At 38.5% G+C, this 21649-nt stretch overlaps 1 protein-coding gene across 5 annotated transcripts in view; it reads left to right on the top strand.

The window, feature by feature from the left end:
• The window catches only part of LOC149533425 (FACT complex subunit SPT16-like), an 81050-nt gene extending 60624 nt beyond the window's left edge, over positions 1-20426 (top strand). For 2 of the 5 annotated variants that reach the window (XM_089804454.1, XM_089804456.1), the window contains one exon: positions 16841-20426. In XM_089804454.1, coding sequence (XP_089660580.1) covers positions 16923-20108 — 3186 coding nt within the window. In that variant the 5' untranslated portion in view covers positions 16841-16922 and the 3' untranslated portion in view covers positions 20109-20426. Of the gene's footprint in view, positions 1-16769 lie in introns of all 5 variants that reach the window. The other 3 variants (XM_089804455.1, XM_089804457.1, XM_089804458.1) reach the window with 3 other exon arrangements.
• Positions 20427-21649: the final 1223 nt, after the last annotated feature.

Raw genomic sequence — 21649 nt, 5'->3', positions numbered from 1 at the left:
TGATAAAGTCTAGGAAGAATAGCGTAAGTGCTTTGTGTTTACCAGAAAATCACATCAAAAAATTGAGTTGTATCCCGACACAAAGTCGCTAGTTCACATTGTAAACCTCGGCACTTCTTCATTTGATCACACATTGCCATATTGTATAGCATATGAAGTTTCCTTGTTTGAGAGGATAGAATACTCAGTATTCCACTCTACATGCTGGAGTAGTCACAAAACTCACATCAATAGGTGCCCTTACAAAATCCACTAGCGCATGTCCAAATAATTTGAGATCCCTACCATACATTTTAATAAATGCAGTTGTGATGGTCATGTGCTCAATTCATAACAATTAAATTTAACATTCTAAACAAATTCAATGACCTTCGATCTACCAAATATGGTAGTTGCTCCAAGTTTTGCAGTAACTTTGCTATTTCTCTAATATGGGGACAGATCTTTATATTTATTTGGTTGCTTGCAAAATTTGATGGCAACTTAAAAAAATATTGCTAATATAGTAGTTTTTCCAACTTTGGAAGTTCTTAAAATATCACTAACTTGGATTCTGGAAGAGGCTGCACCATTGGAGTTTTGCCTTTCCCTTGTGGTTTAAGAGGGCAATATCTTGGGTATACAAGCTCCTTTTTTAGTGCCATTTGTTTCGATGTGGGCCATTTTTCTGTCTACTTCACAATGGTGTAGGTATTATTTGATTCCAAATGATGAATTTTTCAAAATTAATAGATTGTCAATAGCACATAGGTGATGTTACACAATTACCATTTTTTGGACCTTGTAGGGCCTCGTTTGAGCTCCTTTGCTGGTGTTGTCTTTTGAAATACTTTTGAACTAAATGCAATGGTGCTATTATTTCATTCTCATCTTGTTCCTTATACTTATTTCAATTTTGAGCCTCATTTTGGCAAGTGTAAAGCATCACGGTTAAGGACGCTCCAAAATTTGGGAGTGGCAAGTCCAATATTCAGATAGTCTTAGAGGGATTATTGAACAATTGCTAGAGGGATTGTGTTATCAGTTCTTTTGTGTTTGTGCTTTCTTTTCTGTTGATGCTGTTTCTGATGTGGCCTTTATGTTTTCTTTCCATTTTGAACCAATTCATTAGCTTATTAAAATGAACAGTTTTAAACATAGTCACTGCGAGATGGGGACTTTATATAACAAAGAGACATGGATAGGTAACGATATGCCATTTTCAAAAAATATGGAGATAGGTATGTGGATACTATGCATATATAATTAATCAATTAATTAAGTCGAGAACAAAATAATCATCAATAGCGTGCAAGTTTAAGGATTGTTAACTACTAAATTGCTTTAAAATAAAAAAGTTAACATTTCCAAATATTGAAATAAATCTCATCAAAATCAAATATTAATTTTATTGATAGTTGACAATCATGGTCATGATATAAATTAATTAAAACCCTTTGAGTTTTATAGGACTGTTTTCTGCAAATGTAATAACACTACCTTTTATTTCTGTGTATTCCAAGCGCAGATCCAAATGCATATATATGGGAGTAGAAGAGACATGTCTCTATGTTAATCAATATTGGTTATGGTGAGTTAATAATCATTAGACATAATTAACAGCAACACACACACACAACACACACACACATAAAATTTATGATTAATCAAATGCAATAATGTTTACCCAATAACCATTAGAGATTAACTCTAGATCAATTCAGTCTGACTGAAGCTACAACTTTAACACTCCCTCTCAGTGAGCGAGAATTGAATCATTTATGTTTCATTACCTTAGTGATATTCACTTGATATGTGCACTGACATCAGACAAGTGATGTTTATCAAGAGAATAAGTTATTTGATTTCCGATGCTCTGGGACAACAACTTAATTAAGTTGATCAGATAACAATTAATCAGAATGTCATGAACTCTATCATGGCAAATATCATGATATCCAACACTCTGGGACAGCAACTTAATGTATTCTAATCATGATACATTCGTATTCATGACTTCCGGCACTTCGAGACATCAACTTAATGTAGTCTGTCATGATAACAGATCCAACTATTGATAAGATTGTCACCTTTCATGACATAATCCACATATGCAAAATAGTAACCACCATGAACCAAGTCAGATGGTGGAACAAGGGCTTCATCTCAGACTTCTTTCTCACAAAGCAAAGTACATTACAAAGAATTTCACTTCAAAATTCTCCCTTATAGAGAAGAACTCATTAAGCAAATTTCAATCTGTTGACTTTTTTGTCCAAGGTTTCTTGTTAAACTCCCTCTAAATCTGATTTTAATCTTCAAACCTCTTCGTTCAAGGTTGCCTCTAATGAAGTGTCAATCTCCCTCTGAAACAAAATGTCCAAGATCTTCTGATGACAACTGAAGTAGATCCTCTAGTTACTCAATCTTTGATCTACTATCATAAGATCGAGTCTTGCACAATATTTGGTAGCATGCCTAATCTACCAATCTTCTTTTCCTACAAGAACATTCCCGAAGACAAAGGAAAAGATAAAGGCAAATAACTCTTTATAGTATGTATAGAAATACAAATAAGAGAGAAACTACATTGAGTAAATAAATTTAATACTCAAGAACAATAAATACTTATCTGGACATTAACATCCTTGATATAGGTTGCCCCAATGAAGATCCATATGCAACAAATCAGAAAATGCTTCCATATAAGCATTTGTCAAACAATGCGAATGAAACATTGGTTATTATTCCCCCCCACCCGCCCCCCTTGGTAATGTAAAATTCCCACTTACTCCATTTTATAGAGTTTTCATTCACTATTAGGTCCAATGAGAAATAATCAATCAATTTTTCAATCATCTCTGTGGCTGCGTTAATAGCAGTAGTAGTTCTTATATAATCATCACTACCATCCTTTGTCACCGTCACCACATTTGCCATCAACTTGACACCCATGGCTATTTGCATGAGCAATCTAATGTCCTCACGATACATTCAAATAGTTTGCTTATTTGTTGGTCATTGAGTTTTCTAATTTGTTTAATTTTTGGCATATTATCAATCTTCTAAGTGTGAGTTTAGAAATATTTGGCTCAGGAACTGTCATTCTCAAATAGTATGCAGTCCAAAATGAAGATACATATCATTATGTATGTCCCTTTGAAATATTGAGGTTTCAACATTTGAAGGGTTAATGCTTAAATCGTATGTGTATATCTATTAATATAATTGTTGAATGTTGTGTATTGGGGCATCAACATGGTGCTAATAACTTTGCATCTTATTCGATGTTTCACCAATTTACTTCTGTCATTATGATTATAAAGTCAATGACATATATTTAATACAAACATAAATCTCCTAAATATCTCCTATGATCATTGAGATTTTTTTTTGTTTACTCAAGTCGTAGGGATATAATTTTCAGTCTTAATTTATCTTTAATAGTTTCCTCCATAGATATGTCCCTAATGCCTTGATATGCATCATAGTTTATATTGTGTTTCTGCTGACCAGATTATTGTTTTGACAATTTATTCGTGGATGTCCTCTTTAACATGGGCTTCAATGGTAATATCCACACGTTCTTCTTTTAGTAACGAGTGATGTTCCCATATTTAAACTGAGTTTTATTCCTTGTATGTGTCTTACTTATTATCATATCCTTCTGCAAATATTGTTTACTATATAGGGTAAACGGGTATTTATTGCATTCAAAGACTAGAATATGACACAGAACATGATAGTATTTTATTCATATAAGCAGAGTATACAATAATGAGTATAACTATAATGATCCATAGTTCAACAGGACAATATACATATATATTTCGAAGGGGTGACTCAACCGTCACGCAACCTTTCAGGTACTAACTAATCCCGTTGGCTTTGTTATACTTTTGTCGATAACATCATCCCCCCAAAAAGAAGAGTCGTCTCCGGACGACAAAATGGAGAGCACTAAGTACATCAAAACATGACTAGGCATGAGGGTGCAACTGTGCTTGTAACTCATGCACCTGCTAGGTCCTTCTCTTTAGATCCACCTCAACCTATATCTGAATCTCTAAAACTTTCTTCATCATCTCTGCTATATTCCCGAGCTCCACCTCTTTTGCTTCTGACTCCTTCTATAGTCGACTGTTTTCTTGCTTTACTTCTTCAAGTTGAGATAAGAATGTTGCCTTCTTTGATTCTTTTTCCTGTTTAATTGCCTCCAACTGGGCAATGATTGCTGCCCATTCGGACTCCCAAGCTGATTGCTGTGCAGCCAAACCTGCTTCTACTGTTGCTAATTGGGTAGCTATCTCTTCCCAAGCCCTCTTTGTTGCTACCTGATTTGCTTGACTCCTCCATAGAGCACAGTAGGCATCTCAATACACCTGCACTATCTCTCGGGTAAGGTCCTCCACTCGGCTCTCTACTAATGGCTCTCTCACAATCCACTTCTGTCACGTCTCTGAAGACTCTGTATTAGGCCACCCTTGTGCCTCAAAGCATACTATAAATGCAGTCGGGCAACTGACTTGCATAAAGGATAAAACATGTTCTAGCTCTTGCATAACTGTCTCTAGTGCGTGTGTTTGCACATAAATCACCACTTGGCGACCTTGAGTCACCATATCAGCCAAGTATGACTCTACATCCTCCCCCATGTTTGTCAATAATCCTGATGTGGGCTGCTCGTGTGTGCCCCTAGTTGTCTCAACTGCCTCTAACATTATCTTGGTAGTGCTATCTGTCGGAGGTGGAGGTGGTATCTCATTTGTACCAGTGGGGTGACTCTCCTACGAAGCTATAGGTTCCTCCTCCTGGGGCACTTCCCTCATAGGCAAGAGAATACCAGATGCCCGTGCTACTAGCCTGATGTTAAACCTCCGACTCAGATAAGCACTCAAGTCTTGTGTTGTTCTTGTCCTACTAGTATCCTCACTGGCTGGCTTGGCCAATAATGCATCATCTATGGTGACTACGGCATCGAAACCAATTACGTCCAATCGAGCTTGTGGTGCCCTCAGACTCTCAGGTGCTTTCTCCTGCTTAGGTATCTCCATCACCCGCTCATGTGTCTCCAACACTTCTTCCGGTTTCGCTGTAGGTGGCGATGCATGAGATTCTATCCGTGATGTAACCACTGCCTCCGGAACGACTGTAGGCTCTGGGATCCCTGCGAGTGCTGGTTGGGCTGCTACTGTAATGAGAGTCATGACTATGGGTTGCCTAAACTATCCGAAGCCAGGAATTCGCACTTACAGGAGCCAAATGAGATATTATGGAGAGGGCAAGCCATGGAAATAGTAGCGGTGTCGCAGTGATTACTTCGACCTCCTCATCATTTTCCATCTACGTGCTATCCTCATCCTCTTCATCCATCTCATTGGTATCTTTGGATGATGTGTCCTGCCTGCCACTATCTGTGTTCCCGTGTTCTGAGCCTGTGTTTAGTTCCTGTCTAAGTCGCTTTTGTCCAACCATGGCCTTCTGCTTGCTCGGTGTGCCTAAATGCTTCCACTGCATAATGGAGGGCTCACTTGGAGCAAGTGAGCCAGGCTTGATCTCCAGCTTGTCAATGGAGATCATTCGTGCTGTAGCATTGAGGAACAATCCAATGGCGTAATGGGGCATATAAAATGTCTTGTGCTACAATGTCATGAATTCGTACATGCGTTCTGCAAGTACTGCTGCCCAATCGTACACCTTCCCTTTCATGATTCCATTCATCATCGCTACTTGCAAAAAATAAATATCTGATGCACGGCTCGATCTCGTGAACTTGCTCTTAACCAAGTCCATTAGGTAGTGCCACTCTCCCTCCTAAATGTTGGATTTTTTCAATCCTCTACCTTTAGAAGTTTCCATCAACGCTTCTTTCTTTAAGATAATTGCCACACACCAAATCTATCAGGCACGCCTTTGCCTCCTGACTCTATTTCTTGGGTTTTCCATCTATCTTCTTGCCTCCCTGTGAATGTCCAAGAATGCCAAATACCCTAGTAAAGTCTGCTGCCCTGAAAGAAAGTACTAGGTCCCGCCCTAGGTAGGAAAATGAGTTTGTTTCAGAAAACCTGTCGTAAGTGTCTATTATCATTTGTAGAAAGCTTGTATACTCTCGAATGTAGAAGATTGACATTCGGATTGGCCATTCCACCTATGCCTTCCTTATATTGTTCTTTATTGCATGATCAATCGAGGTATCTAGCCACTATTTCCTGCACTCCAACCCATTCAGACCTTCGAAGGGTATGTTCTGAGGAGTGAGATGCACTGTTGCAGCTGTCTGTGCTTGTTGTTTGCCCTTCTTTTTGCTTGAGCTCGTGCCTCTTGCAATGCGGATGCCTGAGTGTAATGTCTGCACATTCTTATTCATCCTCTTATTGGTAGCCGAATCTTCTTCCAACTTTTTCTAGGCTCTTTTCCGAGCCGACTCCATAATTACTCTTCTTATTTTCAAGGAACAGTTAGGTGAAACCGTTAGGGTTCAAGGCTACTTGATTGCAAGGTCCATACGGCTCCTTGTCTTCACTCTCCGCTTAATAATGGAACACCTCGATAAATGGAGCACCTCGATCAATCTGTTGTGGTTGTACGGCTGTTGTGAATTCCTCTTCTTTCCTCTATTCTCTATACCTGCTCTTTGTAAATTTCCGTATACATCTCCATGCTAAATAAATATTTCTCTAGAACCCTTGATAATATACACGTGAGGTCCTTTCTATGGTAGATGGGAAATCAAACATTTTCCCTTCGATGTAGGTGTTGCCTTTATAAATTTTTAATTACTATTACTTTCATTGTTGTTTGTTTCTACCGTACGGTGTTATCTGCCATCTAATACCACTTATCTATTTGCATTGTTGGTTGTGGCTATACGGTGTTTACTTGCTCTCTTTAATACTTTTCACCATCGTATGGTCTGTACGGGTCTCCAACATAGCACATTGTGTTTAAAAAATCCTATTCCTTCTTTGGCCGTACAGTGGAAGGTACTTTCTAATATTGTGCCCACTGGCTTGGCCGTACGGTGGAAGGTGCTTTCTAATATTGTGCCCACCAACTTGGCCGTACGATCTGCCTTCTCACCATGTAGTGTGCCCTTTAACATTGCCGTATGGTGTCTTCTTGAATATGTTGTGCAAGCTGTATGACTGTACAGTGCCCTTTGCTTCTGCCTTTTTCTCTTCTTCATATGGTTGTGCGACACTCTAATTCCCTGGTGTTGTACAACTTGTGCTTAGAGTCATTTATGTTATCTTTTGCTTGGGCCGTACGGTATTTGGTTTCTTCAAATGTCTGTACGGTGTTTGGCTCCTTCCCCCTTGATTAATTGCTTATAATGCCATACAGTGTACGGTGTTTCTTCTTCCATATGGTTTTTTTATAATAAAAATTGTCTCCAAATCAGAATTTTATATTGTTTACCGACCGATATCAAAATCAATAATTCCCACATCGCCTATAGTTTTGTAAAACATATATATACTTATTATTATTATTTAATTACTATTATTATTAAATATTCACATTCTAGCTGAATTGTTCATTCAAGTGTCATTATCTCCCCAGGCTTCGTCCCGCTAATGATAACCTTTTAACTTTGAACCATTTATTGGGTTGACCACTTCCTGCCCCTACAACGTCCACAGCTTGATCGCTCCATTATCGCTAACTTCACGGATCTTATATGGCCTAACCCACGTCACCTTGAATTTACTTGGTTTGATCTCATTACTCCCATTATATTTCAATACTAGTTGGCTTGGTGCAAATTTGTTTAGTTTCAGATGCTTGTCATGCCAAACTTTGCGCCTAAGCTGTGAAATCTCTGTAGCCCATTGTGCTTGTAGGCTTTGTTCGTCGAGCTTATTCAGGTTGTATAACCTCTCCCTGAGACTCTTTGTGTCTCCCAACTTGTTCTCAAATGCTATTCGTAAGCTTGGTACCATGAACTTTGTTGGTACTATGGCCTCCTGACCATAAATGGGGCATGTCCCGTGGTGAGCTTGTAGGAGGTATGGTATGCCCATAATGCCGATGACAACTTCTCTTCCCAATCTTCGCCTTCGACACCGCAAGATTTATAAATCAGTGAAACCAAGATTTTGTTTGTTGATTCTGTCTGCCCATTCGCTCTCGGGTAGTATGGGCTCGAAAGGGAATAGCTTTTTTAAAATTCCGTCGTAAGAAGTTTGATGACATGGTTGACAAAGTGCCCTCTGCGGTTGCTTGTTAGTTGGATTGGGATGTCATACCTTGTAATGATTTGTTCATAAATGAATTTCACCGTATTCAGTGTGGAGTTGTCTGGTAAGTCCCGAGTCTCTACCCACTTTGTGAGGTACTTCGTTGCTACGACGATGTATCAACATTTGCAGGCTTTGCTTACCTTCAAGTGTCCAACAAAGTCCAGTCCCCACTGCTAGAAGAGTTCTTGCACCTGTGAGGGGTTCAAGGGCATAAAATCCCGCTTTAGTGGCTTCCCGACTCTTTGACATGTATCACATCCAATGATCCACTCTCTAGCGTTGTTGTTCATAGTAGGCCACCATAGCCCTACGAGAAGTATCTTCCGCATAGTTGTGTCTGGCCCCATATGCCCACCTGCTGGCCCTTTGTGTGCCTCTTTTAATACTCTTGGTATTTCTTCTTCAAGAATGCATCACCACAAGATTTGGTCAGGTTCCATCTTGTATAGTAGCTTGTTGATCAACTGGTATGTTCGACTTCTCAGTACTAGTTTCCTTCGCTCATTTGATTGCATTTCTCTAGGGAATTGACCAGCTGAAAGATACTCTCCAATACTTGTGTACCAAGATGGAAGTACAACGATTTGAAACAATTGTGTGTCTGGGAAGTCATCATTGACTCCCTCAGGCAGTTCCCCTGACTTGATTCTAGAGAGGTGGTTTGTCTCATGTGGCTTTTTCTAGGATGTACTACAATCTTAAACTTGAATTCCTGAAGAAGTAACCATTTACTTATTTGTCCCTAAATGATTGGTTTATTCACCAAATATAGCAAAGCCTGATGGTCTATGTAGAACACGAATGGGGTTACTAGTAAGTAGTGTCTGAACTTGTGTACAACATACACCATTCCGAGAGCTTCCCTCTCGGTAGTACTGTAGTTCTTATTTGCTTTCGACAAGAGTCTACTTGCAAAGTACACCGGGTGGTTTAATTTATGATCACTTGTTTGTGCGAGTGTTGCTCCGATTGCAAAATTTGATGCATCAACATGTACGTGGAACTCCATGTCCTAGTTTGGGTAAGCCAAAAAAGGTGCTGTGACCACTCTTGTTAAAACTCTTGGAAGGCTTCATCCTGTTCTGCTTCCCACTTGTAGGGTTCTCCCTTGCAAGTCAAGCTTTAGAGAGGGTAAGACACTTTGGCAAATTTTTTAATGACCCTCCTGTAGTGCTCGATGTGTCTTAAGAATGATTTCACTTTGGTCACGTTTGTCGAAGGTGGAATTTCCAGTATCACTCGAACCTTGTTTGGGTCCGTCTTCAAGCTTCCCTTGCACATGATATGTCCCAACAATTTTCCTTGGGGACCATAAATCTACACTTCTTAGGATTTAGTGCTAGCCTTGCGCATTTGCATCTCTCCATACATTCCTTAAGTGCAGTCAAAGTGTTTGTCCTCCACGTTGAAAATGGACCAATCATTCAAGAAAGCCTTGAAGTTGCCTACTGACATCTTGTCAAAGATGTGCAGGATGATTCTTTGAAATGTTGCTGGGTTTGTGCATAGATTGAAGGGCATCCATTTGTAGGCGTAAACTCCATCTTCCACCACAAAGGTTGTTATCAACTTGTTCTCCTTGGCGATGGATATCTGATCGTAGCTAGAGAATCCATCCATGAACGAGTATCTGTTGTGCCTGACCACTTCAAAATGCTATCAGTGAATGGTATTGGGAATAGATCCTTAATTGTCATTGCATTCAAACCACAGAAACCCATGCATATTCTTATTTTAGACTGGTATCCTTTTTCAGTCAGATTACGATTGGAGACACCTGGGTACTCACTTGTCTGTACTCGAAAGATAATGCCTGCATCGAGCATTTGGTTAATCTCATCCTTGACCTGTGCAACATAGTTTTTATTCATCTGGTATGGTCACTTCCTTATGGGCATCGCTCCTTGTATCAGTGGGATCCGATGGACACATAATTTTGGTGGCACTCCCTTAGGTCTTTGTACGTCCATTTGAAAATAATCCTTGTACTCCATGGATATTTTGAATGTTGCTGCTTTAAATATAGGATTCCAATCATCTCCCAAAAAATGTTTTTTTGGTTGGTTTCATCCCCTAAGTTTACAGTCTTCACTGTAGGTTCTTCATATTTAATTGGTTTCTCTTTGCTAAATGTGTGCGTGGGTGTTTCATCTATTGGTGCCTCCCCTTGAATTCTCTGTGCTCTGTCGGGAACTCTTTCTTTTCATCCTCTTTATTTCCTTCTTCCACCCCTAGCATGAGACAACTTGGGAAGAGTTCATAGTCCTCCATTTACCAATGGAGTAGGCCATTCAATGAGTCCAAGTCGTCGTCGTCGGATCCTCCTAGTTTCAGGATTCCTTCTTCGTCGGGTTCCATCCTTTTCTTTCCTTTGTCATCTCCCTCTTCGCCTTCAGAGTCTGACAAGGATGCTACGTCTTCTCCCACCATTTGGGTGTGTAGGTCAATTATAAACCTACGACCCCTTCTTTCCATCGAAAGAGTGTTCCTTTTCCAGTCATGTTTCACTTTTGCCTGTACTAGCCAGCCCCTTCCAAGGATGGCATTGACCACAAAGTCGAGTAGGAAGGGTTGTCGCTTGATTATTACAGTCTGTGTCATTAAAGTTTCGAGGGATTTGATTCCTTGTTGGTTGGCACTAAGCAGTTGGAATGTAGGCGGCCATAGGGTTGCTTGTCGTAACTTCTTCCACGTTTCCTCAAGTCATGCATTTACGCTAGATCCTCCGTCCATAATGGTGTCTGTCAGGATGGTTTCTAGAATAGTTATCTCTACCTTAGCAGAGTGTCTTCCTATGTTCAGTGCGAGTAACATTGGGTGTGTCGTGGGGGCTTCACTTCCACCGTGGGTGCTCTTCCTTGGCTCATCCACCGTCTTTGGAGACGGTGTCATGTTTAAGATTGTTGTTCTTAGTTATGGCATTAAAGAAGGTTTATTTTCATAGGAACCTCAGCTTGCATTAGCTATTGTATAATGTTCTATTCTGCATCCTCCTTGAGGTACCTGTAGTGTCATTCATTTGCGTTCTTTCAGCTATTATCTCCTTTTCTATTTCTGCTTTTGCCTAGTGCATCCTTCTTTTCTCTTCTTCAAGATCTGGGTATGTTGCCTTGTTCGCTTGTATTTGGGTGACTGTTAATACTTCTTCCTCGCTTCTTTCTATAGTCAATAGGTTCACCTTGGCCTTGGGGCATTTCGAGGCTTCATGGTCTCCAAGGCCATACCATTTGCACAATAACTGCAGTGTTCCCTTCGTGGTACAATCTCTAGCAAAGTGGCCCCATAGGTTGCACGCGCGACATTGTATCATTGGCTATCCGGTTGGATCATATTTTTATCTGGCTGCGGCCCTCGTTATTGTTGTTGTTGCTTCCTCCTTCGCGTTGGTTGTTGTTTCGATACCTTCCTGAAGTTGCTGTGTCATTGTTTGTAGTTGTTCCTGTAGCCCTCGAGGTGGACATTTCTTGCATCAATAAAACTTGCTCGTGACCTTTTGTTTTCATATTGAACGAACATTCTTTGGTGGAATGTCCGAAAATCTAGTAGATATCGCAAAACTGGTTCTTGGGGAAAGCGCCTTTTGTATGGCCTTCCTCCTTGCTACCCGTACGCCATAGTTCCCCTTCTATGTTTTTCTTCCTGTTTTTTAATTCTTTCATCATATGCAACATATCTTTTTGTAATGCTTAAATCTTTCTATTTAATTCTTCATCACTGCTTTTAGAGGATGAGTCTTTCGAGTCAGAAGATCTGCTCTTCTTCTTTTTCCTTGTTTTGTGTTCGCTTTCTAAGTCCATTACCCGGCTATATGCCTCAATGTACGATGTCAGAGGTACTATTTTCATCTTCCAAATTGCTAGCCGTAGCCCTTCAACAAACCATCATTTTTTGAAGTCGTCGGTTGGTAGGCTCTCCATCTTCCTGACCAGCTCTTTTAGTCTCCTTGTGCATTTGTGGATTGTCTCATTCTTCCCTTGCTTTGTATTGTAGATTTCCGCTATGATCTCATTGTCATCCCTTAGTAATTGAAATTCTGCTGTAAATTCTTTCTTTAAATTCGCCCATGTGGCCACCTTTGTTTGGTCAATGTTTGAAAACCAATCAATTGCTACGCCTCTTAGGGTAGCCTGGAATTGATAGATCTAGTCATCCTCACCCATTACGCCATTCACTGTCCATATTGTTTCACATGTTTTACAGTGTCGAATTGGGTCAACCATCCCGTCACCAACAAATTTAGGCAATTTCTCCTTTGGCCCTGCCATCGTTAGCTTCTTTATTCCTACGTTGTTTTCCACCCACATTGTTGTGTGTACCCACGTTGTTCTGTGTATCCATGTTTTTCTTCACAATCACGTTACTTTGTACAACTGTGTTATGTGCTAGTGTGATGGGTTATTTTAGAAGCCGAGTTGTTCGACTATTGAATTGTATCCGTTTGTCTAGTGTATTGGGGATGAAGAGTTCACCCCACACTCGTGCTCCTTCGACACCTTGAGTCGTGTTGGTTCTTTCTCTTCCGTTTGGATTCTTCACCCTTGGTGTCTACAACTTCGGGAATTCCTCCCTTGATTCTTCCATCAACCTCAGTCTTTGGAACTCTTCCCTTGTCTCTTCTATCAAGTCCTCTCATGGACGGTTAGGTGAATGCACTCTGTTGGTTAGTGCTCCCGTGGCATTGTGGTCACCTTCAGTGATACACCCTCGGTACCTGTTGGCGAGCTGTTGAATTCTATACCTTCGTTCTGCTTGTTGTGTGTGAATTAATGCTTCCTGTGTTGTGCGTACATCATCACTTTCTTTTCTTTTATTTCTATCCTTATTAAGTTTGGCATCAATCTTTAAAACACATCTTTGACTAGGTTCGATAGGCAACGATGCCAAATGTTTACCGTACAGGGTAAACAGATATTTATTGCATTCAGAGACCACAATATGACATAGAACAAGATAATATTTTATTCATATAAGCAGAGTATACAATAATGAGTACAACTATAATGATCCATAGTTCCATAGGACGATATACATATATATTCCGAAGGGGCGACTCAACCGTCACGCAACCTTTCGGGTACTAACTAATCCTGTTGGCTTTGTTATACTTTTGCTGATAACAATTATACTGTGATACATCAGTCCTGATTATTATAATAGATTTCTGTTATATTGGATATTAATTTTGTGACTGTGTTCTTCATTCCATATGCATTCAACTCCGCTGATATATGGTTCCCTTTTAAATCCGAATTCATTGTTGTTGTTCTCTGTCAGGTAAGTGCTGACGGTATTTGATAATGGATGCATATGAATCAAACCCTATTTATTTATATGGGTATTATATTCAATATTTTTTAAAAATATTTTTAAATGTGAATTTGAAGATCTCTCTTGTTCGTTATCTTTCATTATTCAACTAAATTACACCCAAGGGCTGATGGTCGGTTGTGCGGCTCAATACCGATTAGTAACAAGACATGAATAATGTTCAAAGATTATGGCTTCCTGAATTGTTGATTGTATTCACCGTGGCTAAGACTCTGTGTTGCCATTTTGTTGAGTATTATTCTCTGGGATTTGATTATATATGCTCTAATATGATCAACGCTGCTTTTTATCTTCTTTGTACTTAATGCTATATACATTAACTTTCCAACTTAAAAGTTCTTCAAAATGTTTGATCCAACATAAGAGGGTTCTCCTAACGTGGATATGTATTCCTTTTAACTCTATCTTCCAATCTTGTATGATGATGTTCAATACGTAGATAATATAAATTGTTCCAGATAAATGTCCATGCCCTTAAATATCATGTTTGTTTTATAAAGGATCCACGAGAGTAATGTTAATGTTCCTATTTACAGTCACTTGAGATTATTCAAAATAGGCAAATCGTTCGATGAGAGCTTTTGAACTAATATGTGCATTTGCAATCCTTAATCTATCCCTTATGGTAGAGCGACATCTTTTGATGAGCTATAGCAGATCAATCTTAAAACATCCTTGTCTTCTATTTTCGACATTTGCAGCCTGGAGCTCTGATTCCAATGTTGAGTTTTGTAGGATCGTTTTCTGCAAATGTAATAACACTACCTTTTATTTCTGTGTATTCCAAGTGCAGATCCAAATGCATATATATAGGAGTAGCAGAGACATGTCTAATGAAGAGACATGTCTCTATGTTAATCAATATTGGTTATGGTGAGTTAATAATCATTAGACATAATTAACAGCAATATATATATATTTTAATGATTAATCAAATGCAATAATGTTTAACCAATCACCATTAGAGATTAACTCTAGATCAATTCAATCCAACTGAAGCTACAACTCTAACAAAACCATAATCACTTGGAGATTGAAGACAAAGATTGTAAGAGGCATTCCATTATTTCAAAAATGTTGTTAAGCTTCCTTGGAGATGATTATGTTTTCAACCAGTTGATAAAATCTAAATGCATGTACCCGGTTAAAGCCACATTAATGTTTCTCTTTGTACTATTGCCACTTTGGATTTTGATTAAATAAGTTCTGATACTAAAAAGCTTGCAAATTTTATGAAATATTAGAAATTACAAGTCTTATGCATTTGTTTAGTTTTAGCTTTTCTCAAGCCCGTTTTGGGAAACTTATAATGAAGGTACCCTAATGTTTAAGGGATGCTAATAGGAGATGTTAGATTCAAATAAACTTCATATAATGTCTCCTAATGTCTGGAGATGCCCCATCAAGTGCCTGCAAGAGGGGTATGTGTTTTTGGTACAGGAGATGAGTACCAAGAGTCAAGGCACGTCTCTTAATAACTATGGGTTTAAATGATACAAGTAATGGTGTTTCTTTATATCACTGTATTCTTGGGGTTTTGTTTCTCATGAATTTCCTTATTTTCAATAACCTATACAGGGGATCTATATATGTACTCCCTTCCCAACTACCACATACCATTCAACTATTACGAAAGCAAGAGAAGTACAGAACTGCATCAACCACCCCTACTATGAGATAGAAAGAGCAACTAGAAGCACATGGTAAACTACTATCCAGCATATCAAAATACATAATCAAAGTACAATATAAGCATTTCAATGAAGAAATTTATTGTCAACAGACCTATAAGTATACACCTCTCATATGATCAAAGTTTGAGCACTCATTTACCTTGTAGAAACTCTACTCTATTCTCTTCCATCTTTGACATGCCATGAAATTTAATACCATGCATCATGGAATCTCTTTGAACAGTTCAATTCAGTAGACTCTGTTCTAGATATGGCATTAGATATGACCAGTGATTTCCCCAGCATCCGTATGCATTGACACCACCAAATTACACATTACAACACACATATCCTGTATGAAGCATTCTAGAACATCTACATGTAAACACATATCTTTCATGTCTGCCTCAACCATTGTAACCAACACTCCACTATTGTGCCATCTGTATTTTTCTTTTCCCATCACAACCCAGTTCCCATAGATCTTTCATATCCAACCCATCCGGCACCGACAATTCTAAAATCAATCATGAAGCTCAACATTTTAAACAATCTCTCAAAAGTTTTCTCTAAAAATCCACCATCATTGTGGCACATGATCAAAGCAGACCATAATCAGCCAACCTTCCCGCTTCAATATAGCTTTCATCCTCCCATAGTAAATGAGGTATTGCAGTTGAAAATTATTTTGCAGTCTCCCATCCAATAACATACCCTGCCTCAAAGGATTATGCGGTATGGGACTGCTCTCCATAGCAACACATATACGAGCACAAAGGACACAAATCCTAGACTTCTCAGCTGGCGTGCTTATATTAAAGTTGACAAAAACACCTCCAAACATAAATGCACATGATTTGAAAATCACACCCTACACAGCCACCAACTACCACCACCACATAATCCACAAAACAAGCCACCTTCCTATGTAATTAATCTCTATATTTGATTACAATAGTAATTTTAAAGTTGTCTATCATACTGGTCTGTACTTTTTAAGAGAGACATAAAATTTCTTTGCACCAATGTTGGCTAAACGGTTAGATGCCCAATGTTGGTCCTGGTGGCATTGGGAAATTTACAGGATATTCCTCTTTCCATATGAGATTTTTTTCCAGAAATGAGTTAAGCTGCCAGATTGGACATGAGTTGTTGATGACCACATTTAGACTATTTGCAAACTTCCTATAATTCTATGTTTCTATATTCAGTTTTCACATAGGCTTGGATCCTTGACAGAAGTGCTGACCATCCACGAAATTGTTAGTTTGATTACTCAAATGTTGAAAAGCCTTCTTAAAGAAATTTCCCGTTTGTGTTTTATTGCTACAAAACTTGCCCATGTATTGTCTGGATTGCCTTTTGCAGCACCATTGAAGTTGAGTTTTACTTTTCTCAAAGTTTTCAACCACTTAACGAAATTTCTTTTTTTGCTCTACTTCTCCTAACCCTCTGATGCTAGTCATGGATTACCTTTATTGTTTGGCATTCAGATTTTTGTTCTCTGTAGTTTTCTTGCTGCCTCGGATACTTACTGCTACAATAGTTGTTTTGATCTTTGAGATGCAGCTTTGTGGTTCAGAAATCATTAAGACCTCAATAAAATTTTCAATGCAGGCAATTCATTCATGGTCAGATAATATGTTGTGCTATTTAATCTAGGAGGCTGAGGCAGGCCTGTGATGACAAATTGATTTTAATGGCAGAGATCAGCACAGGAGATGTGAAGGAAATAGCTACTGATGTAAGTCCTGATGAATACAAGATCAACATAAGTACTCTCAGTAAAAGGTTAGAGGCATTGTATTTAAATTGGAGAGGTCGCAAGCAGGAGTCCTGGGGAGGTGTAGAAGCCATTGCAGTAGCCACTCCTCCCACATCCGAAGACTTGCGCTACTTGAAATCAGCTGCTCTACAAATATGGCTTCTTGGATTTGAATTTCCAGAGACAATCATGATATTTTTAGACACACGGATCCATGTCTTGTGTCATCAGAAAAAACCATCTTTGATTGAATCTATTAAAAATATCTCCACAGAGTGTTTGGGTGTTGATATTTTCTTACATGCAATACCAAAAGGTGACAATGGAAGTTCTCAGATGCAGGAGATATTCCAATCAGTTAAGAGTCAATGCTCTACGTTTCCCCCTGTCGTTGGCTGGATTGCAAAAGAGGACCCAGAAGGGCCACTTTTGATAAGGTGGGGAGAAGCATTAAAAGATACAGGATTTCAGCTTGTTGATGTCAGTGTCAGTTTTTCAGAGCTGTTTGCTCAAAAGGATGAGACCGAGATAACAAGTGTGAAAAAAGCATCGTTTTTGTCTGCTTCAGTTCTCAAAAATTATGTTGTGCCCAAACTTGAGGAAATTATAGAAGGGGAAAAGAAGGTAACCCATTTCACTCTTATGGAGGATACAGAGAATGCCATTTTTGATCCCAGCAAAGCGAATTTGAAAATGGAACCAGAAAATGTTGACATTTGCTATCCTCCTATTTTTCAGAGTGGGGGAGTATTTGACTTGAAGCCTGATGCAGAATCCAATGATGATGATCTTTATTATGATGCCAAAGGAGTCATCATCTGTTCTATTGGGGCACGCTACAACAGTTACTGCTCAAATGTTGCTAGGACATATCTAATAAATGCTGATAAGTTGCAGGAGAAAGCTTATAAGGTGTTACTAAGAGCTCATGAAGCAGCAATTATGTCACTAAGGCCAGGAAACACTGGTGCTGCTTCTTATAAGGCAGCAGTTGAAGTTGTTCAGAAAGATTGTCCTGAATTCCTTCCTCACATGACCAAGAGTGTAGGAACTGGGATTGGCATTGAGTTCAGGGACACCAAGTTAAATTTAAATGCAAGAAATGAAAGAGTTCTGAATGTTGGGACGGTCTTCAATGTCAGTCTTGGGTTTCACAATCTACGGATAGAATCGGAAAATCCAAAAACACGGTTCTTCTCTCTGTTGCTTTCTGATACAGTTATTATTAGGGATAAAGGGCCAGAAGTTGCAACTGCTACTTGCTCTAAATCTGTTTCAGATGTTCTCTACTCCTTTAATGATGATGATGAAGAAGAATCTGAAATGAGACCAAGCCCCAAAGTTGATGCAAACGGGACAGAGTCTAATATTTCAAACCTAAAAGTAAAAGCAATTCCAAGTTCTGATAAACAGGAGGCTACCGAAGAGCATGTACAAAGACGACATCAGGCCAAAGTATCTCAACAAAAGAGTGATGAGAATGCAAGAACGTTCCCTGCAGGGAGTTCCGATTCAAGTGATTCTCAGGGTAATTGCAAATCTCCATGTGACTTGGATGCCTATAACAATATAGATGAAATTCCTTCATCAAAGGAATTGATGATTCAGGTTGATCACAAGAATGAGGCTGTTTTATTACCAATAAATGGCTTAATGGTACCATTTCATATTGCCACCATAAGGAGTGCTTCAAGTCAACAAGATGGCGATATATCTTATATACGCATCCTTCTCAATGGATCAGTCACTGGGTTTAATGCTAATAATATTTTGCCTCAGAAATCTCAAGGCTACATCTATGTGAAAGAATTAACTTTCCGCTCAAAAGATACAAGGCATGTGAACCAGGTCATTCAACTAATTAAAAATCTGAGGCGTAAGGTAGTTTCAAGAGAATCTGGAAGAACTGAAATGCTAACTCAAGAGAAGATGCCAATTTCAAAAATGAAGCCTATCGTGTTATCAGATTTATGTATTCGACCTTCATTTGGTGGCAGAGAGAGAAGAATCATTGGAACATTAGAAGGTCATTCAAATGGTTTTTGTTACTCAACCACGAGGCAAGAAGAGAGAGTAGAGGTTACATATAGGAACATAAAGCATGCATTATTTCAGCCAGCAGAAAAGGAGATGATTACCTTGATACATTTCCATCTTCATAAACATATTAGAATAGGGAGCAAGAATACAAAGGATGTCCAATTTTATGTTGCAGTGATGGATTTTGGTGCTCTTTCAGGCACTTGCAGGAAATCAATCAATGATTCTGATGATCAGGAGGCAGAACAGCAAGGGAGGAATACGAAAAGCAAAGTAAACGAGGAGTTCAATACATTCATTAAGAGAATATCAGAGCTGTGGGAACAACCTCATTTGAAAGCCCTTAAATTAAATTTTGAAATACCACACAAAGAGTTTGGCTTCCATGGTGTTCCCTTCAAGGACCCTGTTTTTATTGTTCCTACAGACAACTGCTTGGTAGAGTTGATAGAATTTCCATTCTTAGTAATTTCCCTCAGTAATATTGAAATAGTTAACTTAGAGAGGGTAGGCCTTGGGGAAAATAATTTTGATATGATCATCATTTTCAAGAATTTTAAGCAGGAAGCCTTCCATATTGATGCCATTCCGTCTGCATCACTTAATTGTATCAAGAATTGGCTAAGTTCTAAGAACATAAAGTGCTATGAAACTAGAATGAATTTGCACTGGCGACCAATTTTAAAGACCATTTTGGAGGACCCCAAGGAGTTTATTCAAGATGGTGGTTGGGAGTTTTTGAACCTTCAGATTAGTGATTCAGATTTGGATAATTCAGAGTGTGAAGGAGGATACCATTCATCAGAATTGGAGGAGTCAGAATTGAACAAGGATGATTCTGACAATGCATCTGTTGTGGGGTTTGATGATGATGAGAAAGAGGATGAATTAACAGAAGTTGAAGGGAAAAGATGGGATGAAGTAGAGGCTGAGAAAGGAACCGCAGACAGGGAACATGGGAATGAGTCAGGCAACGAAGATGCTACACGGATCCACAAAGTAAAATCTTCCACTAAGGCTCAACTTCCTAAAGTAAAATTTTCAAAAGGAACACCTACAAAGAAACAAAAAATAAGATGAGCCCAACTGGACAATTTCCGTACTGACTTTAATACATTTGAGTATTTTTACCTTTGTTCTCTTATTGGAGGTCTCTAGACGAGCTTCAAGTATTGTTTAAAGAACTGCATGACTTCCGCTTGACAATACAGAAATTAGCATATGGAAATTGACTCTCAATTGTACACATCTTTTCTCTTACTTTTCTTCCATTCTAAGTCCATTTTTCAGGAACTCTTGAACTCCTTTAGGAAAATCTTTGTCCAAAGGATGCAGGTTATATTTCTTTGTAAATACTAACCTAGCATTTATTGTTTATTCATTATTGCTTATTTCTTTCATGTGTTCATTCGTGTCTGGTCTCCGATGTCATTATGTAATGTCTTTTATTTTTAGGGAGCAGTTCTATGTTTTATTCAGGATGCTCTTATGTCAAATCATCTCAAGTTAATTAAATAATTTTGAGAGAGATATGATTGAATTTCAGGAATAGGGACCTTTCTTAAGCAAGCATTGAATAATAGTAACATTTGGATGACTTCCCATGTTTCTTCAAACTGACCCCAAGAAAGAAATTTGACTTGGACTAGAAATGTCAGAACAAGACAATACATTGTCATACTCATTATGGGTGGTGATGAAAGATAATATCAGGTTAGCAATAAAGAAAATGGATTCAATTTTTTTGAGCATTGTAATACCACAAACTACTTTATCTCATATTTATTAAATTGCTGGCCCATTTGAAATATTATTGCTGATTTTTTAAAATTAAATTGAAAGAGTAGAAATGTGCGCAGTTGCAAGAAACTGAACAGGTAAGTCATTCAAACCAGTTACTGATTTTTATTGTTATAATTGTCAAGGCTTTGGACATAGAGCAGTAAATTGTAAGAAACCTAAGTTTGATAATAGTAATTGAAATAGTAAAATGTTTTGAGGCACTAGTCTCGTAAGGAGGAGATGTGAAGAAGGAAACAATGGAGCATGGAATAACATTGTATGTTACAAGTGTAACAACTTTGGACATATTGTCTGAAATTGCAAAGCACCTATAAATCAGCCTGGACCCATATTTGGAAACAATGCACTAGTATGCTAGTTGTGTAACAAATTTGGTCACATAGCGAGATTGTGTAGAAGGGACATGAGGTACAACACAAGGAATCCAAACTTCAGGAGGAGTACAAGATGAAATGCCAAAAGAATCGGTAGCAATAGTGACAGTTAGAAAGATAACATAAAGGAACATCTAGAAGAATTCAAAGAGGTATTTGTCAAAGTTAAAGATCCACCCACTTCACATGTTGTGTTAGAAGAATAGTCAAATGACACATCTAGAAGAAAATTAAGTTAAAAATTGTATTTGATTCATCTTATTTGAATGAAGTACTCTCCATAAGAGATCAAGGATCAGAAAGGTAGAAGTCATGACATAAAGCAAGTTAAGGTTTGCACAATTAGTATGAGGTAGAATTTGATGTGTTGAATCCATGGTTAAGTGTGCAAATGATTTGCAAATCTTATGTGCGTGCGCAAAAGTATTTCAAGTTTCTTGGTAA

The sequence above is a fragment of the Cupressus sempervirens genome, chromosome 10 (genome assembly GCF_028749045.1).
Source record: "Cupressus sempervirens isolate cs-2001-9-10 chromosome 10, ASM2874904v1, whole genome shotgun sequence".
NCBI lineage: Eukaryota > Viridiplantae > Streptophyta > Pinopsida > Cupressales > Cupressaceae > Cupressus > Cupressus sempervirens.
The sequence above is the reverse complement of the archived record's forward strand: the minus strand, read 5'-3'. Positions and strand labels throughout refer to the sequence as shown.